Source organism: Penicillium bovifimosum, assembly GCF_028826915.1.
Source record: "Penicillium bovifimosum strain IBT 22155 chromosome Unknown utg000005l_segment0_segment0, whole genome shotgun sequence".
NCBI lineage: Eukaryota > Fungi > Ascomycota > Eurotiomycetes > Eurotiales > Aspergillaceae > Penicillium > Penicillium bovifimosum.
The window spans coordinates 2,248,127-2,273,142 of record NW_026622714.1 but is presented as its reverse complement, the minus strand read 5'-3'; the positions used below and the strand labels follow the sequence as shown (position 1 = coordinate 2,273,142).

General features: G+C 51.0%; 10 protein-coding genes across 10 annotated transcripts; 6 read left to right on the top strand and 4 right to left on the bottom strand.

Annotated features, from left to right (window-relative positions):
- Positions 1–745: 745 nt before the first annotated feature.
- On the top strand, positions 746–2,757 carry N7515_006034 (uncharacterized protein; the record flags this gene model as incomplete). Its single annotated transcript, XM_056666778.1, has 7 exons — positions 746–916; positions 978–1,221; positions 1,273–1,362; positions 1,419–1,630; positions 1,680–2,154; positions 2,218–2,459; positions 2,524–2,757. The coding sequence occupies 7 exons, from the start codon at positions 746–748 to the stop codon at positions 2,755–2,757; spliced, it is 1,668 nt and encodes a 555-aa protein (XP_056520374.1).
- Positions 2,758–3,361: 604 nt separating this feature from the next.
- N7515_006033 (putative RNA helicase/RNAse III) lies at positions 3,362–7,856 on the top strand (the record flags this gene model as incomplete). Its single annotated transcript, XM_056666777.1, has 9 exons — positions 3,362–3,463; positions 3,517–3,545; positions 3,599–3,650; positions 3,703–3,955; positions 4,008–4,155; positions 4,206–4,234; positions 4,305–4,854; positions 4,915–5,271; positions 5,345–7,856. The coding sequence occupies 9 exons, from the start codon at positions 3,362–3,364 to the stop codon at positions 7,854–7,856; spliced, it is 4,032 nt and encodes a 1,343-aa protein (XP_056520373.1).
- A 212-nt stretch (positions 7,857–8,068) lies between these two features.
- N7515_006032 (uncharacterized protein) lies at positions 8,069–10,503 on the bottom strand (the record flags this gene model as incomplete). The annotated part of the gene is made up of 5 exons (XM_056666776.1): positions 8,069–8,957; positions 9,017–9,071; positions 9,162–9,252; positions 9,634–9,881; positions 9,954–10,503. 5 exons carry the CDS (start codon positions 10,501–10,503, stop codon positions 8,069–8,071), a joined length of 1,833 nt encoding a protein of 610 aa, XP_056520372.1.
- Positions 10,504–10,875: 372 nt separating this feature from the next.
- Positions 10,876–11,319, bottom strand: N7515_006031 (uncharacterized protein; the record flags this gene model as incomplete). Its single annotated transcript, XM_056666775.1, has 2 exons — positions 10,876–10,941; positions 11,005–11,319. 2 exons carry the CDS (start codon positions 11,317–11,319, stop codon positions 10,876–10,878), a joined length of 381 nt encoding a protein of 126 aa, XP_056520371.1.
- A 1,622-nt stretch (positions 11,320–12,941) lies between these two features.
- Positions 12,942–14,448, top strand: N7515_006030 (aldehyde dehydrogenase family protein; the record flags this gene model as incomplete). The annotated part of the gene is made up of 2 exons (XM_056666774.1): positions 12,942–12,983; positions 13,042–14,448. The coding sequence occupies 2 exons, from the start codon at positions 12,942–12,944 to the stop codon at positions 14,446–14,448; spliced, it is 1,449 nt and encodes a 482-aa protein (XP_056520370.1).
- Positions 14,449–14,806: 358 nt separating this feature from the next.
- Positions 14,807–16,409, top strand: N7515_006029 (amidohydrolase; the record flags this gene model as incomplete). The annotated part of the gene is made up of 5 exons (XM_056666773.1): positions 14,807–15,178; positions 15,235–15,479; positions 15,529–15,735; positions 15,785–15,839; positions 15,900–16,409. 5 exons carry the CDS (start codon positions 14,807–14,809, stop codon positions 16,407–16,409), a joined length of 1,389 nt encoding a protein of 462 aa, XP_056520369.1.
- A 133-nt stretch (positions 16,410–16,542) lies between these two features.
- N7515_006028 (glycoside hydrolase family 88/105 protein) lies at positions 16,543–17,646 on the bottom strand (the record flags this gene model as incomplete). The annotated part of the gene is made up of 1 exon (XM_056666772.1): positions 16,543–17,646. One exon carries the CDS (start codon positions 17,644–17,646, stop codon positions 16,543–16,545), a length of 1,104 nt encoding a protein of 367 aa, XP_056520368.1.
- A 670-nt stretch (positions 17,647–18,316) lies between these two features.
- N7515_006027 (uncharacterized protein) lies at positions 18,317–20,194 on the top strand (the record flags this gene model as incomplete). The annotated part of the gene is made up of 5 exons (XM_056666771.1): positions 18,317–18,709; positions 18,777–19,054; positions 19,111–19,629; positions 19,688–19,899; positions 19,953–20,194. The coding sequence occupies 5 exons, from the start codon at positions 18,317–18,319 to the stop codon at positions 20,192–20,194; spliced, it is 1,644 nt and encodes a 547-aa protein (XP_056520367.1).
- A 1,232-nt stretch (positions 20,195–21,426) lies between these two features.
- Positions 21,427–22,668, top strand: N7515_006026 (putative endo-1,4-beta-glucanase; the record flags this gene model as incomplete). Its single annotated transcript, XM_056666770.1, has 4 exons — positions 21,427–21,628; positions 21,683–22,037; positions 22,091–22,265; positions 22,324–22,668. 4 exons carry the CDS (start codon positions 21,427–21,429, stop codon positions 22,666–22,668), a joined length of 1,077 nt encoding a protein of 358 aa, XP_056520366.1.
- A 203-nt stretch (positions 22,669–22,871) lies between these two features.
- N7515_006025 (5'/3'-nucleotidase SurE) lies at positions 22,872–23,877 on the bottom strand (the record flags this gene model as incomplete). The annotated part of the gene is made up of 3 exons (XM_056666769.1): positions 22,872–23,492; positions 23,554–23,648; positions 23,709–23,877. 3 exons carry the CDS (start codon positions 23,875–23,877, stop codon positions 22,872–22,874), a joined length of 885 nt encoding a protein of 294 aa, XP_056520365.1.
- Positions 23,878–25,016: the final 1,139 nt, after the last annotated feature.

Genomic DNA, 25,016 nt, shown 5'->3' with positions numbered 1-25,016 from the left:
AACATTCCATGGATGGAAGGTACACAAACTTTTATATGCCAAGACGCCGCAGCCAAAGCTACTTACCGTACTGATGCAAGAAACATCAGGCCGTTATCAATGACATATTCTGTGATCTTCTCTTGCGTTCCTTGAGATGCATTATGCGGGACCACGAACGCGAAGAAGGAATATGGTCACATTCTAGTGAAAGATGAGCCCGGTCTTGACTGACTGGCTGTTGAGAGAGCAGCGTGGAATCCGCATTTTATTGTAGGAACTACTAGTCCGAGCCCGTGATGTCCTAGTATCTGCATGGAGTCTTCGGCGTGGTGAATCCCTTGGGTGGAAACAGAAGTTATATAGTCCAGCTTTGCCAACTATGCTGCAGAATAGGTAACACTCGGGAATCGCCACATCATATCCCCCCTCGAATGTGGCGGTGGATAAGTTGCTGAATGGCACGTAGCCATGAACGTATCATTGGTTAGGTAGAGGCTGGAGCCAGTCACCAATTTTCTCAATGACCTTTGACAGACCAAGGCAAAAATTAACTACATTCCAGGCAGGGGATGGGGTGTCAGTATCCAAAGGGGGTGTGGTCATCCAAGGGGGTTCGTCTGTATCAGTCCTCTGTATAAATCGAGCAATATTCCCGTAGTAATTCAATAGGGATTCATTAGTTCTGACTATTTTGATGTTGCTAAGGATTTAATCCTCCCAATTTCCCTTGGAGAATAGGAATGCAACGAGGCTTTTCGCAGCTATGCCCGACTTCGACACGTCTCCTAAGGCGTGCAGACACGAGAATGAGATAGTCAAAGACGAGACTAGCGGCCGCGGGTCGATATCAAGCACAGGTAAAGCAGAACTAGGAGAGATCGAAGAGACCAGAAATGGTCAATTCCATCGGTCCTTCTCACCTCGTCAGGTCCATGTGAGAATCCACTAGAAGATATGAGACACTGTGTATTACAAGCGTCTAACAATCTAGTAAGATTATTTCTTTAGGCTCCAACATCGGAAGTGGTGTCTTCATCGCTACCGGCAAAGCCCTAGCCATCGGTGGGCCGGGTAACATGATTATTGCCTACACTATGGTGTGCACTTGTGTTTGGGCTGCCCTGCAGTCGCTCTCGGAGATGACAATTGCATTCCCGGTTTCTGGGAATTATATCGACTATGTAGATCGTTGGGTTGACCCGGCCCTGGCTTTTGGCGCAGGATTTGCCGAGTGGCTTGGTATGTGGTTAAATCCGATAAAGACACAGTCTCTTGTGCTAACCAAAGCAGGATGGACGGCTATTGTTGCCTCTGAAGCAGGATTTTTCAATGTTTTGGTTCAGTATTGGGCTGGGGGATCCTTGCCATTAGCCGCGTCGAGTAAGCAGACACACTTATGGCCTTGGAATTGGGATGATGTTTCTAAATATTTCTAGTTACAATATTCTTGGTCGCTTGTCTAACGATATTCGCTCTGCCGAACAAAGTGTTTGCTTGGTTTGAATATGCAACATCGCTCATCAAGATTGTGATATTCCTCATCATCATTTTACTTTCCCTAGCCCTCGTTCTGGGTGCTGGACCCAGCGGCTACGTCCATCATGGAGACACCTGGACTACACTTCCTCCATTTCTGAATGGCTTCACGGTACCTTAAACCGATTCTAATCTTTAAGTTGTTTTACTTACAATCATAGGGATTTGCAAATTGCGCACTCCTTGCGGTCTGGGCTGTTGGTGATCAGGTATTCATTGGGATCATGGGAGGAGAAGCCGAAAGCCCGCGATACTCGATGGCTCATGCCACAAAGCTTGTGCCGTTCCGGGTCAACTTCATCTACGTGGTCAGTGTTGTGTTCATCACAATCTTGGTCCCGTCGGACGACGATCGTCTCCTAGGAGGTAGCGGTGTTGCCGCCTCGCCCTTTATCATCGCAGTTCAGGATTCTGGCATCCCCGGGATAGCTTCAATCTTGAACGCCGGAATGATTTGTGGTGTTGTCGCAATTTCTGCTGAGAGTGTTTATCTCTCGTCTAGAGTGCTGAGGACTATGGCCCATCAGAATCTCATCTGGGAACGCCTTGCTAAGGTGGATTCCAAGGGACGTCCACGATTGGCATTGATCATCACATGTGTCGTCGCTGTTGTTTTGTCTTACATCCAACTTGCTGGTAAGCCACTTCGAAGTCTTGACCTAGTTATGATTGATAAAAATGACTAATGACATAACACAGCTGGTGGCCTCACCGTTCTGAACTGGTTGATCTCGATCACTAGCGCTTCCTTCTTCACCAACTGGATTATTATGTCCTTCGTCAATTGGCGCTTCCACGGTGCACTGGAGGCACAACATGACCCGCTTTTCACCGAGATTTACGCTTGGAGATCATCTTGCTGGCCACTTGCACCAGCATGGCTTACGCTTATCTCTGTATTCCTGTTGGTTTGCTGTATCCTCTCGGGCATTGAACAAGTGGTAAGGCCATTCACTATCCTTTACTGTTTGCTTTCAAAGGGTCCCATGGCTAACATTCATCAAGGGTGGGTCTGGCTTCAGTGCGTCAAATTTCTTTCAGTATATGCTCGGATTTCTGATAATCGCCGGCTTCACTATCGGATACAAGATAATTCACAGGACTCCCTTGAGGGATCCAAAAACAGCAGACCTGAAGACTGGTCGACGTCCGTTGTCTGTTCATGAGATTAACATGCTGGACACATACTACAAACAGCCGGCATGGAGGAGATTTTTCACTTATGTTCAATTATGGTAGTGTGGCAATATTTCAGCTATCGTGCGTGGGATAGGAACCAATCGTCCCGCATCGGAATATGTATCATATATTGAGAGATGTAAGAAGATGCACGATGGGCATTGGGGCAAATAACAAGGAAGATTGAAGATAGAGAGGATGCCCGTGATTAGCAAAGTGAGAGGATATATGGGAGGAAGGTATTGTTTGGCTTATGTGTAATAGGCTGGTGCTCCCGCTCTTTGTGAACCAGCCTCACTTTTTGCGGAGCATAATCGGGAGTACGGGACACGGGTTCCGGCTTCCGGGGAGAAGCGCGGCAGCGCCTCAGCTGCGCCTGCATAGCCGGGCATCACGAGACTGGTTAGGCTCCAACAGGGTAATAGAACTTTTGATTGAGGGAGGTCCTCAGGCCGAACTCCTGGCCGAAGTAGACAAACATGAGGCCGATCGTTGATTGGTTCGGTGACCGGTGTGGGGCCGTAGCCCATTCCCCCCACCGATGCAGAAAAGCGACAATCGACAATCGACGAGCATCTCTTTCTCTCACTCTTGTCATCGTCGTTCTTTTTTTTTTTTTCATCCACCGCAGCAATTTATCTCTCATTGAGATTGATCGTTGACGATGGAATCAGCCACGGTGGGCAGCGATGGCTGTGCCTATCGACCGCGCGGATATCAGCTCGAAATGCTAGAAGCTAGCCGCCAAGAAAACATTATCGTGGCGGTATGTCCTTTCCAAATTATGTTTAACATTTTTACAATATTAACAGTATTTAGATGGATACTGGGAGTGGCAAGACTCATATGTTCGTGATAACCTTTGACCTATCATCGTCGGCGCTTTCCCTAACCTTCACAGTGCCATCCTGCGGATCATCGCCGAGCTTGAAAGCAGTGCTTCTGGAGATAAGGTGATTGAGCCTATCTATTATTGGTATTTACTCTGGCTTATATGCGTGACAGATCATGTGGTTTCTTGCCCCGACTGTGGCATTGTGTCTACAACAACATGAGGTCGTCTCTAGCCAGATCCTCTCGGTCAAGACCAAAGTTTTAACGGGCCTTGATAATGTTGATCGTTGGACCGATCAGAATACCTGGGACAAAGTTCTCAAAGATGTTCGGGTCGTTGTTTCTACATACGCCGTCCTTGCGGATGCTTTGAGTCATGGATTTGTCAAAATGTCTCGACTTGCTCTTCTGATCTTTGATGAGGGTACGTGACACGTCTTGTTACATCTCCAACTTCGGACTAATATACTTTATAGCCCATCACTGCACGCGTGGTCACCCAGCGAATAAGATCATGCAGAACCACTACAACCATGCCCTGTCGACGTTAGGTCCAGACGCTGTACCTCGCATCTTGGGTCTCACTGCTAGTCCAGTGGTCCGATCAAGCGCGAAAGAACTTCAGTTAGTTGACTGACAACCCACTTTTGGCAACCGCTGACAATGCCCCCTAGATTGATTGAAGGCAACTTACACGCTGTGTGTAAGACACCACGGGTGCATCGCACCGAGCTGTTAGAGCAAACACATCGTCCCCATCTGGAGCGTGTCAGCTACCCTCATTTCCAAGAAGAGGGATCCGGCAGGGAGAGCCGGCTACTCCCCCCCCCTCATGAGCTGTTGTGCCTCATATCAGATCGAGGATGACCCGTGGGTCGAGTCACTGCGGGCACGGGGAAAGACTGCGGAGCTGCAGATGACAATCGAAACAGGAAAAACCTTCTGCAGCGAGCAGTTAAAGACCTTTCTAGCTCGCAGTTGGCACATATATGAGGAGCTAGGAGGTTGGGCCGCAGACTACTTTATTGGCGCTTCGATTGATCAGCTTCAACGTTCAATTCAGGATACCCCGGACATGTCACACATGGACCGCATGGAAAGGGTTTACCTATTGGAGCTACTGCTCGAAATGCCCACCTCTGATCTAATTGAAGAGAATACGCACATTTCGACCAAGGTCGGAGTGCTTCTCGACAGATTGGAGAAGTTGGACAGGCCTGATTTCTCCGGGCTCATATTCGCCAAGCAAAGGGCAACTGTCAGCGTCCTGGCTCGCCTCTTATCCCAACATCCCAGAACCAGGGATCGCTTCCAGTGCGCCGCGTATGTTGGTTGGTCGAGCGATAGAAGCCGCAAGGGTTGTCTTGGCGACTTACTTCACAGGGATATGCAACGCGATACTCTGGAGGAGTTCAAGGCGGGTCGCAAGAATCTCATAGTTGCAACCGATGTTCTTGAAGAAGGTATTGGCATCAGCGCGTGCAGCTTGGTAATATGCTATGACAAGCCCGCCAACCTGAAGTCCTTCATTCAGCGGCGTGGTCGTGCTCGCCACAGAGAATCGACCTACGTGGTGATGATCTCAAGTGGGGACGAGGAAATCGGGCTCCAGAAGTGGCAGAATCTTGAAGACGCCATGGTCAAGGCTTACCAGGATGACGAGCGACATCAGCGCGCGGCCTTAGATCTTGAAGCAGTCGATGAGAGCGTGAAAGAGTCACTCTGGGTGGATAAGACCAAGTAAGGCAATCTCGACCTGAATTCAAATTGCGATTTGACTTCTGATGAATTATGGACTGACACTCTCTCACAGTGCTCTGTTAACCGCTGACGACGCAATGCAGCATTTACTTCACTTTTGCGCTGTCCTGCCAAAGGCCGATTATTCCGACAACAGGCCAATGTTTGGCTTCGAAGAAAACACCGCCGGTTTGATTCGAGGTGAGGTGATTTTGCCAAACTCTGTGCATCCTACGGTTCGACGAACCGCCGGCAAATCTTGGTGGCGCACAGAGCAAGCTGCCAGAAAGGAGACCGCCTTCCAGGCATACAAAGCTTTGTATGCCTATGGATTGGTCAACGACAATCTCCTGCCACTGACAAGAAAGCCAGAGTTAAGGTTTACAGAACAAACGAATCTTCCAGCCATTGTGGATGGTGCTGAGCAGTACGATCCATATGTGGACCTCGCCCAAGGCCGGGCCTCAGGTCAACTTTGTCAAACTCGCCTCAATATCTACAGACATGGCCATGTGGATAATGACTTTGCCATATCCATGATTTTGCCAAGGATGACGCCCTTGCCGGATCCCATTCCTCTTTATTGGGACCCCGAGACGACATTGAATCTCACCTTCGAACCGCAAATAACGGATTTTGTGGCGCCAGTGGAGACATTACGGCAAATGGAACGAACCACTGCCCTGTATCTACAGGCCCCTAGCTCGCGCCGACTGGGAGAGGAGCGCGACTTCGTCACTCTCTTTGTCCCCGATATCCCCCACGAGCAACTGGGGGAGTGGCTTGCTCGATATGAAGGGAACGAGCCCGCAATGGATGTATACTTGCGGGACCCAAATTTGCCGCCAGTGGGTATAGTTCGTGACCACTCCAAATACGGCGAGCCCCGCACATTCAACCGCTGGATTGTTCCAGCAAACGTCTCAAAATCGTCACCTATTGAGATCGAGTGTTCGCCCCTGCCGCGTCGACGGAACTTACTGCAAATCCGTTCCTTGGCAGCAGCTGAAGATGGAGAGGGAGAGACCCTGAAGAAGGCTCACTCTATTCCTGCTGCGGCGTGTACCGTCGATAAACTCCCAGCGAAGCAGGCTGTCTTTGGACTCTTCGTATCCGCCATTCTCGATCGACTGGAGGCATCACTGGTTGCGCACCGGTTAAACGATACGGTTTTGAAAGGCGTCGGGATCCAAAACATTTGTCATGTCATCACGGCCATCAGCGCTCCCATCGCACAGGCGCGGACGAATTACCAAAGATTCGAGTTCTTTGGTGATTCTGTGCTAAAGTTTACCGTCAGTTGCCAGCTCTTCCTGCAGAACACCACTTGGCATGAAGGGTATTTGTCAGAAAGTCGCGATAAGCTCATTCAGAACTCTCGCCTTGCCCGCTCAGCTCTGGATAACGGCATCGATGCCTTCATTCTCACAAGCCGCTTCACGCCCCGCAGATGGACTGCACCTTTGATCAGAAACAAGATGGAGCCATCCACAGCCACGAGAAAGCTATCCATCAAGGTCCTGGCAGACGTCGTTGAGTCTCTTATTGGCGCCGCATACATAGACGGCGGTATCCGAAAGGCACAGGCCTGTCTTCATCGCTTTTTACCGGAGATCAATATGTTCACAAGCGACATCTCATCCACCATGATCCCGCCTGGAGGTGCCGCGAGCGGCCTCATCAACCCCCACAGATTAGCTGGTCTGCTGGGCTACACATTCAAAGAACCGAGACTATTGACAGAAGCGCTCACGCACGCATCCTGCGAGTACGACATGACAACACAATCCTACCAACGCCTCGAGTTCCTCGGCGATGCTGTTCTCGACATGGTCGTGATGGCAGTGATAGCAGCCCACCCTGTCGAAATGGACCAAGGTCCAATGACGCTGCTGAAACATTCCGTTGTCAATGCAAATCTTCTCGCGTTCTTCTGCATGGAGCTCAGGGCCCCCGATGAACCAACCTACGTCCCTCAATCCTCCCGCAGGGGCAGCTATACCGTCCCCCTCTGCGATCGGATCTATCTGTGGCGTTTCCTCCGGTCACATGGTCCGAGTATCGAGATCGCTCGCACAGCATGTCTCGAACGCCATGAAGCACTTCGCGTTGAGATCGACCATGCCCTGAAACACGGAGACCAGTACCCGTGGGAACTCTTCACTCGTCTCCGACCCGACAAGTTCATGTCGGACATCGTTGAAAGCATCATAGGCGCGATTTTCGTCGATTCCGGCGGTGACCTTGATGTGTGCCATGCATTTGTTGAGCGAATCGGACTAGTCTGGTACATCCAGCGAGCCGTCGCCGACGGGGTCAATGTCGTGCACCCGCGCAACATCGCCCAGGACATGGTAAAGGGTGTGGGCACGTTGGTGTTCAGACGCAAGAGGATCGAGGTCAAGGGCGTCCCCGCTACATACCGGTGTTCGGCGGTGGTAAATAAGGTCGAGATTGCGGCTGTGGAGGGCTGTGCTTCCGCTGAGGAGGCCGAGGTCAAGGTTGCCAATGCAGCCATTGAATACTACAAGATGAACCCACCACAGAAGCCTCAGCCGCCGCAGAAGCCTCAGCCGCCACAGTGATCTCGGTAAGACTGGATTGGGAGCTCCGGCTCTCAGGGATTTTTAGCATCTCGGTTTCACTTGCTCGCTTTTGTTTCTCTTAAGATACCAACGATAGTTTTGAAATGAAAGATCATTTGATTGAACACCTTGAATACCCTAAACAGCAATGTATCCAATTGCCTTTCGAAAATACAGTAGTTGGACCTAATTCACTCCGTTGCCCTGCATCCCTATCTGTTGCGCGTAGACCGCCGCAGAGGCTCGGGACTGGATTCTCCCTCCGTCTGACCCTCCGCCTCAGAGCTACCTGAAGCCACTTGTTCCTCCTCACTCGATACCATCACACCCTCCTCCATACCCTCCGAAGACGGGGCATCCGCATCCTCACTCGACATAGGCTCCGAAGCACCCGCAGCTGGCACCGCATCCTGGCGGAGACTACTGAGAATCTTCGTTGCCTCGCTCTCCACACCATTCCAAGCTCCACAGCTCCCGCAACGCCAGCGGCCCAGCTCTTCCGGTGTCTTGATTCCAGGGGGAGCCTGGCCGTTCACAAGACGGCACTGGCTGCAAATCATAACCATCCTGTTCCGAGGCTGGGTTTCATCTTCTCCCAGCAGCACGTCCAATAGACGGTCATACCAGTGTGCCTGTTCGATGTATTCGCCGTTCTGCGGGAATGCATTCGGTGCAAAGTTGGATTGCTCGGTAGCAGGTTGGGGCGGGAAAGGAGGCGGAATGGAGGCGGGTTGCTGTGGCGTTTGCGGGCCCAGCTCGAGGAGAGGAGACGGGGATGGCGGGTTGTTGGGCGTTTTCGGTGCGGAGGGCGGACGGCGGATATTGGCTGTGGGCGGCGGTGGGAGACCGGTGCGGGCCACGAACTGTGGCTGCTGCGTGGGTTTGCGCTTCTCGGTGTCCTGCCCCTTGGGGTTTGGTGAGGGCTTGGGAGACTCGCCGCCGTACTTCTCGAGTAGTTGCTGGGTGGAGTTGTACTTGGTTGCGACCTTGAGCTTCTCGATGGTCTCCTCGCGCTGTTTGTGGTAGTCGTCGAGGCGGCGTTGAATGCGGGAAATTCGGTAGTCGAAGATTTTGGAGCTGGTTTTACGCACGCCGAATATCCTGTGGCAGACAAACGAAATGTTAGTGTTGTCTCAAGTATGTGACGTAAGGCAACGTACAGGACTGGCCCGCCCGCGACGGCGGCATATTCTTTGACTCCCCAGCTCTCCCATCCTAGAATCAGAGCGAGAATGATGGAGTAGAATAGGTAGGCGAATGTTGAATAGAGGGTCCAGAGCGCCTTGAATCGCCGCGAGGACTGACGTTGTTGGTCGAGTCGCGTGGTGTCTTGGGTGATCTTGGTGGACAGCGTGGACAAGGTCTTCTCGAATGAAGCTGCAGAGTTGTCGTCGCCCTAGGAGGGGTTAGTGAGAGTAGCGAGGAATCAATAATATGCTAACTCACCTTCCAGGGCCAGAAAGACACCATTATTGCTTCGACATGGTCTGCCTGGGAACTGCGGAGAAGCTTGACAGCTTGACCGATGAGCTGTAAGGACGGTGATGTGCACGGGCCACTTCGCTCTAATCTTGGAAGTCCTCGACCAAGTACACACCAACATCCAGTTACTACGTGAAAGATGTAGAATGTCTCTAGTAAAATGTATCATTCGTATTCATTTTGAAGTGAATGGACACTTTGGTCATCACTCAATTTACTTATTCTATTGGTCTGACCTCTATGCCTTGGCAAGAGTTTCTCCAAGCTCAGCAGCCCGGGAAGTAGCAGCCTTGACAGCCTTGTCTGTGATCTCCTTAAAGTTGAGAGCTTCAAAGGTCTGGAGAGCAGCATGCGTAGTACCATTGGGGCTGGTGACGTTCTTACGCAGTTGAGTCGGGCTGTCGGAGCTCTCAACCAGCATTTTGCCAGCACCGAGACAAGTCTGCGTAGCCAGACGCTTGGCTTGCTCTTCGGGAAGACCAAGAGCAGTGGCACTTGCAACCAAATGCTCAACCATGGCAAAGAAGTAGGCGGGTCCAGATCCTGTTCAGGCCAGATTAATACAACGTTGATGAAATGCCGCATGGCTCTCAGACTTTCAGAAAGGAAGCTTACCAGACAATCCGGTGACAACATCAAGCAATTCCTCACGGTCGACCCACTCGGAAGCCTTGCTAACGCTCCCAAGCATAGCATTGACAAGCTCTTTCTCGGCAGACGTCACATCAGCGCTAGCGAAGACACCAGAAGCACCCTCACCAACAAGGGCGGGAGTGTTAGGCATCACGCGAACAGTGTGCGCTGTACGTCCGTCGCTCGTCTTCAACCATCCCTTCAAGCTGTCAAGAGTGATACCAGCAGCGATGCTAACGACAACGGGTAGAGTCTCGCGCGGGGACCAGGCGTTGCCGAGCTCCTCGCACACACCCTTGGTGACTTGGGGCTTGACGGCGATAATTATCAGATCGGCATCACCGCCAGCCTCGACGTTGGAGGTGGTGGTGCGCACTCCGAGAGCGGCAATCTTTTCGCGGTTGACATCCCACGGCTCGGAGACGCAGATGTTTTGCTTGTTGACGCCTTTGCTGACTAGGCCGCCAATGATGGCGGAGGCCATGTTGCCACCGCCGATAAAGGCCAATTTGCTCTCTTGAAGGGACGGCATTTTATAGATATGATTGGGTGATGCTGTGTTGTTGGTTTGACCTGGAGTAACTTGGGGAAGTCCCGCACTTATGCGAAATCTTGTGTGGGGCACGTTATCGGTCACCGGCCCGGTCCACAGGCATCGACAGGAGGTCGGTTCTGCCTTTGCCTCTCATATCTGGGGTACACCACTTGAAACTTAGAACAACGGTAGCGAGTTCTACAAGTGTCTGAATCTACGTATTTCTGGATGGCGAAAGGATGTAATTTCAAGGCTCTTCCAAGGTTAATCATAGTACAATTGCAAATAACCATATTTCCAACAACGACCGACGCGAAAAGCAAAAGATTAAACATCAATCATAACTCGTGATAGTGTACAGGGTATCATTTAGTAGACACGGTGCAGACGGCTCCCACGTCCATCAGTGCCGTGCATGCGGCGGGTTCCAGCAGCCTTGTGAGAAAGTGTTAGCTGGAAATCCGAGTCATACTCATACTAGAGGTATGGTGTCCTTACCTTGACAGCAGGTCGATGAGTCAGGCTTCCTTTCAGCCTCAACATGGCACCGGAGAGTTTGTCGCCAAGGCTGGGCTTGCGCCGGCGAGTGTGAGTGGCAGTGGTGGCCCCATGGTGTCTCCGAGTGCTGAATCGGCTGCCCCCAGTAGGACCCGTACGGCCGGTATGGCGGGTACCTGAAGCAGTGACTGTCGGGTGTGTTGTAGTTGTGGTTTTGACAGTGCGTGATTTCGCATTTCGGCCCTTGAGTCTGGTCATCAGAGTGGGCTTGGTGGTGCGAGTGACTGTAGTAGCAGGGCGGCGTCGGTGAAACATTGTGATAGATTGACGAGGGTTGTCTGGATTGGAGTTTGGTTTAAGATGTTGTAGGTAGTATGATTTGTATTGAGTGACTTGATATAGATTTGAATGGTGAACGGGAAATCAAGGTCTTTAAATAGGCAGTAGCGAGGTGATGTGTTTGTCCACTGCCTTTGTTCATTCCGATATGGGCTGAACAACGGTACGCCATCGCATTGTCTTCGCCCATAGAATGATATTGGATGTTGACGAAGAGGCGCTCAGCCGGCACGTCATCCGAAGGACGATCTTTCTAAACGCTCTCCAGTTAGCTCGCGCAAGTCGCACAAGCCACACGTCAAGAAATCTACCCAGAATAACAACGCGTGCTATTGGTTGCTTGCGCGCGTGGACCCCCAATAAGGGTAGGGGTTTATATTAACCCTACGTCTGGATGATGACAAAAGGAACAATACCTTGATGGGGTGAAATACAGATTGTGCAACGTGCCCAGTTTGTTGTTGACCCGTGACGATTTGTCTTCACATAGAATGACGTCACTCGTTGCTACAGGTCTGTGCTCCAGATTCCAACCTGAGGCAGAGAGGTCCCAAGGCGGAACTGAACGGCAATATCCATACCTCAACATCTCTGCCTCAGTTAGATGCTGAGATACTCATGGAAATATGATGCAGTGTGAATTGACTGAATTCAGGATGAAGAAACAATGTATGCAGATCGTATTGATAAAAGGGAGCATGGATGACGTTCATAAAGATGCTGAGAATATCGAAAAAAGCTTTACTGAGCAAAGCTCCGAGACAGCTAGATCAGCTGATTCAACCCCTTCTCCGGAACAACAGTCTTCGCCAGTTCAACAAGCTGTCTCTCCGCAGGTTGCAATTCAACAAAAGTTCGCTGCTTGCGGACTGTGTGATCTCACGACTTGATGACACACTGATCTAGCTGTCTCGGAGCTTTGCTCAGTGAAGCTTCTTTCGATGTTCTCAGCATCTTTATGAACGTCAGCCTCCCATTTCAAAAACCAGTTAACGTGAGTCAGTAGGGTACATGGAACTCAGGATCACCTGAGAGGCCTAGGTGTTGAGACCTCAAAGACTGAATGAACATGCAAACTCTCTGGCCTGGGCCCTGATCTGCACTATCGATAAATAGCTGCTTCTAGCCAGCTGCGTTTGGGAACCTAGTCTTGTGGGTCCTCGCAAAGTACTCAAATACGACGCTCGAATCCTGCGGCTTTTGCGGTACCCAACGAATTTTGGGTTTCGAGTTTCGACACGTTCTTCAGCTCAGATTTGAGGCCCCGCAGCAAAAGTACGGAGATCCCGATACCCCTCACCTGTGCCAAGCCGAAACTATTGAGAATCTGCGCTAGATCGCGGGGGAAAGCAAATATGCCACGGAATATGCATCCAAGAAGGCGATCTGGCGAATGATATGTCTTATCATCGAGACACATTCTGCAGTCTGCGGCTGAAGCCCAAGGATTCGATTCCTCAGCCGATGGCACATGGGGATGACTACCTGCAGCTCCTTCTCAATGAAATCTTATAAATCGGTGGCTCCCACCCAGGGCTCCGGGGGATACTCTTCCAGACTGCACACCCTGTGTCAATTGAAACTCGGAGGTTCTCAATATGACTAAAACCACTGCAACCGGACAAACATTGGACTTCTCCGTGAGTCCCTCTCAATCCTTTCACAATCGAAAACCAAGACTCACACCCAATTGGACAGACATATAGCAATGTGATCAACAATCAGTTGACCACGACATCGGAAACCCGGACTGGAATCAACCCTGCCAACACGAAGCCTAATCCACCGGTACCCGTTTCGACCCAGAAAGATGTCGACAATGCCGTTGCGGCAGCTCGAGCTGCTTTCAAAGGCTGGTCTAAAACTTCATTTGAAGAGCGACGCAAGGCCTTGCATGCCTATGCCGATGCACTTGACGCCAATGCCGATGGATTCGCACAAACCCTCACGATGGAACAAGGAAAGCCATTGACTCAATCATCCGTGGAGGTTGGAATGGCAGGTATGTGGGTGCGCGGCCTGAGCTCGATTGAGATTGCCGACAAGATTCTTGAATCAACCACGGAAAGAATGATCGTTCAACGCCATACACCTCTCGGCGTGGTAGGAGCCATCGTGCCCTGGAACTTCCCCGTCCTTTTGGCCGTGGGTAAGATAGCCTCTGCCGTGTACACTGGAAACACTGTGATCGTCAAGCCATCTCCGTTTACTCCTTACTGTGGATTGAAGCTGGTTGAGCTTGCAGCCAAGTTCTTCCCTCCAGGCGTGGTACAGTGCCTGAGTGGTGATGACACTCTTGGCCCGATGTTCACTGAGCACCCTGAGATTGATAAGATCAGCTTTACTGGATCTACTCTCACCGGAAAGCGGGTTATGGCTTCGTGTGCTAAGACTCTCAAGCGAGTGACGCTTGAGTTGGGTGGCAATGACCCGGCGATCATCTGCGACGATGTTGACATTGACGCCATTATTCCCAAGATTGGAATTCTCTCGTACCTCTGCAGCTCGCAGATCTGCATGATGATCAAACGGCTATATGTTCATGAGAAGATCTACGATCAGTTCCTGGAAAAGTTGGTCGCGTTTGTGAAGACTCTGAAAGTCGGCGCGGGCACTGACGCAGATACCTTCTTCGGGCCCGTTCAGAACCAAATGCAGTTTGACAAGGCTAAAGACTTGTTCAGCAGCATCTCGACTGAGAACTTGAAGGCTGCTCTTGGTGGCTCGATTCAGGATTCCACCGGATACTACATCCACCCGACTATCATCGACAACCCCCCAGAGACATCGCGGGTGGTGCAAGAAGAGCCTTTTGCGCCTATCCTACCGGTCATGAAATGGTCCGATGAGGACGATGTCATTGCGCGTGCGAATGCACTTGAGACCGGATTGGGCTCTTCTGTCTGGAGCAAGGACTTTGGGCGCGCAAAGCGCATCGCAGATCAACTCGAGTCGGGCATCGTGTGGGTGAACAGCCACTTCGATGTGTTGCCGAATGTGCCATATGGTGGTCACAAAAACAGTGGCATGGGGGTGGAATGGGGACTTACTGGGCTCCTTGGATACTGCAATTCGCAGACTCAGTGGCTGAAGATGAGTCCCTAGTTCTTAGTTAGTTCAGTATCAAGAGGAACAACCCCGCAATGCTCAGTTTCAACGCCGTCTCCACCATGCCCGTAACGATCGGATGTCTCCACTCCCCGATCCTATGTCTTTACCTAAAATTATGCAAATCCGTAAATTTATGTATCTCGTTATCTTATCACATGCCAATGAACATGCCCCTCAATGCGCATCATCTCGTACATCGGCCGGCTCCGCTGCAGGGTTCGTCCCGCTCAGTGGATATTGTGTTATCTGGTGCATATAACGCCAGGGCCTTCCCGGCGGAATTTCCAATTACTAGGACCCAACACCGGTAAGAAGACTAGATCATCACGTCAGACCAACCACTAGATCCACCATGCTGTACACTCATGCCACTATTGTGACAGTGGATGCTTCCCGCCGCATCATCACTGACGGAGCCATCCGAGTCATCAACGATTCAATCGCAGATATTGGAAAGACAAACACCCTCAAAGAGAAGTATGCCACCAACGAGGAGTGCGATCTCTCAGGCCGAATTATCATACCCGGGTTGATCTCAACCCACATGCACACAGCCCAGACCCTGCTGCGAGGCACAGCAGATGACCTGGAGCTCGTATCATGGCTATGTGAGAGAATCTGGGTTCTCCAGGGGAATTTCACGGCGGAAGATGGGTATGCTGCAGCACGACTGAGTATCGGAGAGATGCTCAAGTCAGGGACTACCTGCTTTTTGGAAAGCATGGTATGGTAATCCCTTGGGAAATCAGGCCTCCTCACTTCATGCTGATAGATGTGCAGTTCGCAGATCGATATGGCTTCGATGGGCTTTGTCGCGCTGTTGAAGAGAGTGGGATCCGTGGTTGTCTAGGCAAGATCGTCATGGATATTGCGAAATATGCCAAAGATGATGCGTGGGCTATGCATCCCGGTCTCGTGGAGAATCGGGAAACCTCATTGCTTGGGACTGTTCAGATGTGGGAGAAGTGGAATGGTGCGGCCGATGACAGGATCAGAGTCTGGTTTGGTGCCAGGACCCCTGGAGGGTATGAAATGACACTGTGTGCATGAGGTCGCTTGCTAATAAATTATTAGTGTATCGGATGGACTTTATAAGGAAATGACTGCTATTTCCAGAGAAAGGGGTATACCGATTACCATGCATTGCGCTGAGGTCCAAGCCGATCGTGACTTTTTCGCCTCGGTCTCGCATACCCCGATGTCCTACTGTGATTCGGTTGGACTGCTAGGCGAATCCACAGTCCTTGCTCATATGGTTCATTTGGACGACTCGGATATCAAGTGAGTTGCTGAGCATTTGGGCTGCTGCAAAAGGCTAACGCATCTGAAGGCTGCTCTCTGCTTCCGGGACGCATGTCGCCCATTGCCCGACGTCCAATGCCAAGGTAAGTTGTGACCATCATACTCTATGGTTCTGACCGCTAAGTGAAATCAATGATTCCTAGCTCGCCTCTGGAACCTGCAGGGTTCCTGATCTCCAAACTGCTGGAGTCAACATCGGTCTAGGTACCGATGGCGCCCCGTGTAATAACACCTGTGATCTGCTACAGGAGATGAAGCTTGCCGCTATTATTCACAAAGGCATTTCACAGAACCCTACCGTGGTCCCTGCTGAAAGCGTGCTGGAAATGGCTACGGTAAATGGTGCCAAAGCGTTGGGCTTGGATAGCCAGATCGGTAGCCTGGAGGTTGGAAAGAAGGCTGACTTTGTGGCTCTTGATGTTCGCGGGATTCACACTCAGCCTTGGTTCAACCCCGTCAGCGCGGTTGTTTATACCGCAACAGCGCGGGATGTCGATGTTGTTGTGGTGAACGGCAAGATTGTTGTCCGAAACGGGGCACTCTTGACGATGGACGAGGAAGAAATAGTGAGTGAAGCACAGAAGAGAAGCAAGGAAGTTGTGGAAAGGGCTGGGTTGGCCAAGAAAGTTGAGGGCCGTTGGCCAGTTGAGTGATGGGTGACGGCGTAATCGAGTTGTGCGTTTTATTTATGAACACCATCTATGCAGTAAATTGGGCTATGTACACGTCTATAATCCAGATTATTCCACATAACATCGCTATTTGAGCCATCAAGATGTGAGATGCTCATAGCAGATCACGCAGCGCTTCACCCAAAGCCATGATGGCCATGGCCTGTCCATAAGGCATCGAGGTCAATGGAATCTTCTTGTAAAAGTCAAGAGAATCACCCATCCCTGTGCCAAAGCTGGTATTCTGCAGTTCACCCTGTTCATCCACGTACCCCAACACCGCAGCGATGGCTTTCTCAGCGACGGGTCGGTACTGGGCACCAATGTATCGTTTCCGGGCCGCCTTGAGGATGCCATAGGCAAATCCCGCGGTCGCAGAAGCCTCCAGGTAGGAGTCTGGATGGTCAAGTAGGGTGTGCCACGCGCCAGATTCCGACTGCAGACGCTGAAGAGCCTCACACTGCGCCTCTAGGGTATCAATCAGGTGCAGGCGAATGGGATCGTTTGGCTGGAGCTCGAGCAACTCGATGATCTCGGGGATGACAATGGTGACCCAGCTGTTACCACGCGCCCAGCGCGCATTTGCAAAATTGTGTCCACCATCCTCGAAAGTCCAGCCGTGGAACCAGAGGCCGCTTTTCGCGTCGAAGAGATACTTGATGTGGATGAGGAATTGCCTCTTTGCTTCTTCAATATAGTGGGGTCTGTTCAGAAGCTTCCCGATCTTTGCAAGCGGCATGACTGTCATCATCAGAGTGTCGTCCCAGAGCTGCTGGTAGTTCTCTGTGAGATATGTTATGTGCTGCATGCCACCGTAGCGCGTGCGCGGAAGGTCGTGCATCGCCCACTCAGCCCAGGCATCGAGCCACGGCAGATAGGTGGGATTTCCGGTCTTCTCGTAGACATATGCCAGTGTCAAAAACGCCGCCATCGTGTTGATGTTCTTGGTAGTGCCTCCTTCAGCAAAGCGTGCTGCGAACCAATCTTCGATGATGCGCAACAATTTCTCGTCGCCTGTCATCTCATAGTATTTCCACACGCCGTACAGTCCAATTCCGTGTGTCCACTCCCAACCGTGCCATGACTTGGTGTCGATGATGCGACCATCAGCGAGCGGCATTAAAAAATTTCCTGTCTCATCTTTGATGTTGACCAGGTTATTGATTAGCAGATTGATGGCCGTGTGAAGTTCGGGGCCCGTGGGCTTAGCGGAGGACATTGTGATGTTGGAAGAGCGATTGTCGATAATCGGCGAATGAAGTTCTTCACTTCTCGATTTTTGTCCGGAGAACAAAACAATATTATGTCGCGACTCCCTCAAAGCTCCTCGATGCAGCCAAGATAGCTAAGAAATCTTCCACAAATAAGGTCTGAAGGAAGACGCCACAAAGTGTCCCCCGCCGGACTAAGCGTGACTCGGGTGAATGACGCCCGAGAGTTAAAGGAGAGACATGCAAAATTGCATTCATTCAGGCCCACTGCAGTAACTAACTTGGTGGCTCCCAACCCTCGGGCTAGTGCATCCCCGGACTCCCCCGCCTGGGGAAATAGCCAGCCGCTAGCGTGCTGTCTCCTCCTTTGCCAAGAAAACCGGGGAAGGAAGAGATCAAGACGAAGCAGACTACTGGACAGGCTGGACTTGCTGCACAGTTTTGACTCCCAGTTCAATGGGTACGGGCTGTTAATGTCAAGCCACATGGCACTTGCACTCGGTTAATGATCTTCCATCTGCCTCGAGTGGTTTTGAAGGCGGGCCGCGTGCATGCTCCTGACTCGAAAGGCCTGGGATAATATAAGACCTAGTGATCGCCCCCTTTCCCTTCCGTTCCCTCTCTTCTGGCGGCTGTGCAAAACTACGTTCTTGCACCAACCTCCTTTCATTTGCGACAATGGCCGGCAAAGACGATCCCCAGCCGGAGATTGCGGCAGTGCCCGTCGAGGAAGCCATTGAGATACCGCAACAACACCAAAGGGTTGACACGGGAGAGTATGAGAGCAAGCAAGACATTTCGCACGTCGAACAGGCCATCTCAGCCCCCGATGATCTCTCCAAGGACAACATGGATGTTAGCCGTGTCGACAAAGAAGTCCGAGCATATGCTGCTCATTCTCAGGTGGCAATCGACGAGGCTACTGATAAACGTCTCAAAAATCTGATCGATCGCCGTGTGCTCGTGATCATGATCATCACCTATTTCCTGCAGGCACTGGACAAGGGAACTATGTCGTTCTCTGCCATTATGGGAATCAAAACAGATGCGAACCTGGAGGATGGGCAAAAGGTATGCAGGACCTACATCGATTCCAATTACTCTTTGCTCGGCATGCTGACTCTTGCCGTATCAATAGTATTCCTGGTTAACCACGTGTATCTACATCGCTGTTCTCATTGTCGAGTATCCAACAAATTGGATCATCCAAAGAGTCCCAATCGGAAAGTACCTGGGCATCAACATCTGCCTCTGGGGTACGGTTTTGGCACTTCATGCAGCCTGCCACAACTTCGCTGGATTAGTGGCTGTTCGTACGCTGTTGGGTATATTCGAAGCATGCTGTCAACCTATTTTCGTGACTCTTTCGTCGATGTGGTATAGGAGAGAGGAACAGGCTGCAACGGTGACATACTGGTATGTGAACCTCTGTTTCGTTCGAAGGAAAGCACATCGGTCTGATGACAATATAGGTACATGATGAACGGTGCGCAGCAGATTGTCGGTGGCCTGTTGGCATACTGCTTCACCCTGATTGGGGGTGACAAGGTACTTAAGTCCTGGCAAGCATTGTTCATGACCTATGGAGTCATCTCTGTTTTCTGGGGACTCTTCGTCATTTGGTGGATGCCGGATTCGCCCATGCGTGCGAAGTGTTTCAGCGAGGAAGACAAACGCCTTATGGTCGAGCGACTCCGTGCCAACCAGACAGGTATCCAGAACAGGAAGTTCCGGTCATACCAAATGTGGGAGGCATTCAGCGATCCCCAGATGTGGTGCTATTGTGCTGTTCAGGTGTTCACTACACTTCCCACCAGCGGCCTGGGTGCCTTCTTCGGAATTGTCATTTCGAGCTTTGACTTCACCGTTCTGCAAACTCAGTTGCTGGCTATGGTTCTTGGTGTCTATATTATTGCAGTCCTTTTGTCATCTGCATGGCTGGTAAACAGATTCAAACAGAACACGATCGTGATGTTGTGCTTCATCATTCCGTATGTATCTCCGCTCTTCACCAACCTTGCACACGCAAACCACGCTAATACTTTCCAGGTCTCTCATTGGAACAATCGTCCTCATGACAGTCGAGAATACCACTTTAGCTACGAAAGTGGGACTTCTCATCAGTTACTACATCACAATGTCATTCTGGTCAGCGCAAACGCTCACTTTGTCCATGGTGTCACGAAATATCGCCGGCCAGACCAAGAAGGCCACTGTAGTCGCAGCGACATTCGTTTCATGGGCTACTGGCAACGCTATCGGTGAGTTTTTCATGTTCTTTCGTTAAGACATATCCCCGCTAACAAATGGAAAGGCCCTCAAGTCTTCCTTGATAAAGATGCCCCACGGTACCACATTGCCTGGAGTGTCCACCTGGCGTGCTACATCTGTATGATTCTCGCTGTCATCTATCTCCGCTTCCACCTCAAGCGCGAGAACGCAAAGAAGGACAAAATCGTAGCTGAGGCAGGGCTCAGTGCAGCCGACCCGAGTCTTGTTCATGCATTCGAGGACAAGACAGATCGCGAGAACTTGAACTTCCGCTACGTCTACTAGATACCCCTATATGGTCATTCTGATTGGTCTATGTTGTATGGTGTTTTATGTTGATTCCAATTATGTTAATGATCTCAACCCTGACTATAATTGCGTCGCTGACAATCTTTGGTCGATTTTTTACACGCAAAAATTCTTTTCGAAGGTCTGGATTGCACATAGTTCTTTTCCAGGCATTGCGATTATCCTGTTGAGATACTGCAATTGGAACTGATCTCCTGTATGTAATTGCAATCGGGACTTGGATCTGCGCCTGCGCGAACTCATCCCCGCATTTGTCACCGTTTATAAACCCCATGGGGCAACAGGGAATATCCTTGTATTCATTCTGATCTACTCCGTACCGATCTTGTGCAGGTGCATAAACATGGATCTCAAGCTCATCCATGCAAGGGGATTAACGGAATCAATAAGGCCGAGCCGTAGGCCGAGGCAAATCATTCTTCTGTTTTCAGCATGACAAGATCGAACTAGAGACACCTTCACGGAGTCGTCGTCTGGATGACGGCCATTGCATCCGTCTTGGCGCTTCGTAGCCGTTCCATCTCGATTGATGATTGATCTTGTGTCCCTTGTCAACCTAGATCATCCGATCGGAGAAAGTTCTAGTCTCATCTTTTACATGCCCATCTGCTTCCATTTAACACACATCAACTAACCAGAGATGTCTAGCTACTAGCTTCGACAAAAAGGCAAAGACTGAGTACTACTTGAGCACTCCACACCGGTTCAACTGCCCGCTGCAGGAGAGCGCCAAGGGCGCCTCTTGAGACTCCAGCGAGGCCAATGTGTCAGATTTGGAACAAGAATTGGTTCATGTGACTCTTCACCCTCTTTCATCTTTCTTTTCCTCTTGGTGGATTCGTATCCTGAACGATCTCGACACGGAGTGCAGCGCGACATGCGCTTGTGGCGTTGCAACTTTGGGCCTGGTGGCTTACTCCCCGTAGCGGTCCCCGTGCAGAATTACCACTCTATTTTTGCTAAATTCAGCTTCATATATCCGATTGGCTTCATTTCATGCCGTTGCAAGAGCCTCGGCCCAGGTTTCCAGTGATATTAGCAGGGACATACATCAGGGCAAAACAGACCATGCTGGTCTTGCGGACTATAAGTATGACCATTGTCTGCTCCCATCACCGAAAAAAGCGACAAGCTGAAACCTTCTGTCCTTCCACATCTTGCCTGACGGATCTTTGGAATCAAAGCTCAGTCAGATCTTATCTGTTACAATGAGTGCAAATGCAATCTATCGGCTTCTGGGCCCTGCTCTCTTCTCCACCATTGTTGCAGCCCATGGTCACATCTCGAATGTGGTGATCAATGGCGTATCCTATGCCGGATGGGATATCGGCAGCTACCCTTACATGGCTACACCCCCAACGGTGATCGCATGGGGCACCCCAAACACTTCCAATGGTTTCATTACTCCAGGTATGTGCAGCTCTGGTCTTTCATATATTGCCGATGTACCCCTGTCTAACTCAGTCGGGCCAGATGAGTATGGATCCACGGATATCATCTGCCATAAAGAGGCCACCAACGCCAAAGGCCACGCAGTGGTAGCTGCGGGTGATAAGGTCTTCCTCCAATGGACCCCAGAGTGGCCTTCGTCGCATCATGGACCTATCGTTACCTACCTCGCCAATTGCGGCACGGGTGGCTGCGAGACTGTCGACAAGACCAAGCTCGAATTCTTCAAGATCGACGGCGTCGGATTGATTGATGACTCAACTCCCCCTGGCACCTGGGCGGATGATGAGCTCATCGCCCAGGGCTCGGGATGGATGGTCGAGATTCCTCCCACTATTGCCCCCGGAAACTATGTCATGAGACACGAACTGTACGTTTTTCCTGCCTGGCTTCTAGAAACCCGACTCTAACCCAGTGGTAAAGGATTGCACTCCACAGTGCAGGCAGTGCAGGCGGGGCTCAGAACTACCCCCAATGCTTCAACCTTCAAATCACCGGCTCGGGAACAGACAAGCCCGCTGGCGTCGTGGGTACGAGCTTGTACAAGTCGACGGATCCCGGCATTCTCATCGACATCTACCAGTCACTGTCAACCTATGTGAGTGATTCCAAGTCTCCCCTCATTTCTTCCTCTTTGCTAATATCGTTTCTATCAGGTCGTCCCAGGACCTACCCTTTACAGCGGCGCTGTCTCAATCAAACAAGCCACCTCGGCAATCACAGCATCGGGCACGCCAGTGACAGGGGCCGGCGGTGCAGCTCCCACAGGCTCAACCACCAAGAGCACCTCAACTACACTGATCACTGTTCCAACCACTAGCACCAAGACAACGACTACTACGAAGACCACGACTACTGCTGCCGGTGGCGGTGGAGCCACTCAGACTGTCTATGGACAGTGCGGTGGTAACGGTTGGACAGCACCAACGGCCTGTGCGTCGGGTGCGGCCTGTTCTTCCCTGAACCCTTATTACTCCCAGTGTGTCCCAACTGGTGTTTGAGTTGTTTATAAGTTATTCGAGGCCGATGTGACCCTGATGCTGGATTCTGGATGCTGGATAGGTTGGAGGTATTCGCAGCGAATGACATTGTGTGTTGAAACGTCCTGCTTTCTCAAGTATATCGGTGTAAGCCATGTGATTCATTGGGGATCTTGAAGTTATTATCTACATAATTCTGTGGCCAACGGCGTTTTCGCCCCAGTCTAAAGACAACTCAGCAAACTGTCGAGTTTCTTTAGAACAATCCCCTGCGTCGTCGCATTGGCATCGCCTTTCGTATCGGCCATCCCGACCGAGATACTCGCATGGCACCCAGGCGTTAGCAACACCTCAAACTCAGTCGGCAACCTGGAACGACCACACGTAGTCACATCATCCGGGGTAATAAACGGAATCGCGACGTGAATGCGAGACAACACGAAAGAAAATTCCTCCGGTTTCGTACACGCGCTATCCGACACAGCGCCAAAGTTAACATTCAGCCAGATGCTGTTGGGTAAGTATGGCGTCCCAGCAGCAACGAGCTGGTTAGTTAAATTAGTTGCCAAATCGGCATAAACATTGCTGTAGTGGGGCCGCGAGACGTTCCATGCCGTCTGCGAACCGGAGGCACCGGAAAAGGCGATCGCGGGGATTCCAGCTTGAGCAGCGTAGACGGTAGCGCCGACTGTGCCGGAGAGATAGACTGCGAAGCCAATGTTGTTGCCGACGTTTGGGCCGGCGACGGCGAGATCCGGACGCCCGTTGAAGAACTGCGGGGCGCGACCGTTTATGCCCTCTTTCATCGACGTCGCTGGGTAGCTGTTTACCCAACCGAGTCGCGGCTTTTTCAGAAGGTTAGCTGCAGCTCTGCAGCGACTGGCGAAAGCGGGTATTGATACTGACCTCCGAAGCATTAAATCCTATTGCCGGGCTACCAGCTGGGCAGCTGTTGAACTCGCACGGGCCGGTCAAGGGGGTCGGGGTTCCTTGTTTTGACCCTATATCAAGATGTTAATGAAGTGTTTGACTGTCGATAAATGCATAAATGCATAACACACCCATGCCGCTCTGGTTTTCTGCGGGGGCAGACACTACAACCGAGTGCCCTGCGCCTCCGAGCGACTCAAACAGAGCGCGGAGGTTCGCTTCCGCCCAGCCATCATCATTCGATGAGATGATGTTCACTGCGCTTGCAGCGAGGGGGAATAATGCAAGGTGAAACCGCATGATCGAGGTGTTCGAGGGTCATCAAATGGCCGTTCAAGCCCAGGATTAAATGTCGCTTTTGTACCTATTCCCGGATGGCACGGGCCGGTGCATACACGCGTTGTTGTCGATCCCTTAGCTATGGAGCTGTCTTCGCAACACTAACGGCTCGGTTCGAATACGAAACCGATCGGCGAATTGAAATCCATGGATCGGCCACGGTCGTAACTCATAGGCGTGCAAAATTCGGGAAATTTTATCTTCTATGCATATGCAAACAAAGTAAAGACAAGGTTTTGCGACCGCGAGCGCGCGGTCTGCCTCCCCTTGTCGGTAGGACGAAAACGTTGTGATGTACGGTAGTAATCGTTGCACTACATAAGTTCATTGACAATCCGTCTTTATGTGCGCGACCACCTCGTCGAACACATCCGCCTGGCCTCATCTGCCCACTGTGTTCCTCGAATTCGGCCTCAGAGCGAGACCTATGTCCTATCGTAGGAGAACTCCTCGATATGCCCCACCAGGATCTGGCTCTGTATTATATCCATCAAGGCCTAGCCTATCCCGGGAAGACCATGGCGGAATGTGGCCTACAGGGACAACCATGAATGATCGGGAAGTTCAGCACAGACTACCTCTTCAATCCAGGAAGAATAGCAAAGCGTCTACGGAGTACCATTCTCAAGCCACAGTAAGAGATGTGCGTGGGAAAGGTCACGTTTCTGATACTCCACAACGTGGACTGTTGCATGATGTGGCCTTGCTGATCCTCGGCCTCGTATACTTCGGCTAAACAATTTAGCATCACCTCGTATGTCCCCTCAAGTTCATCACGCATAAAGGCAAAACCCGATATGGAAGGACTGCCTGATAGGTGTGAAACCAACCATGGCGAGTAATGGCATGTTATAGCAGTTGGTTTTGTAGGTTGAGTCCATGGAGATATGCCTCGGCGACATCGAGTTATCAACTTATCTCCATGAACTCAACTTACAAAACCAACTGCTATAACATGCCATTATGGCCACGGAAAAGTAGCATTGCAATTCTTCGGCGACATCTTCGGGTTAATAGCGGTGTCCGGATCTTCCTTATGCAGGATGATAAGAATCTGCTGCGTTGAGAGACCAAGTTTCCATCGCCTGGTCAATCTTAGG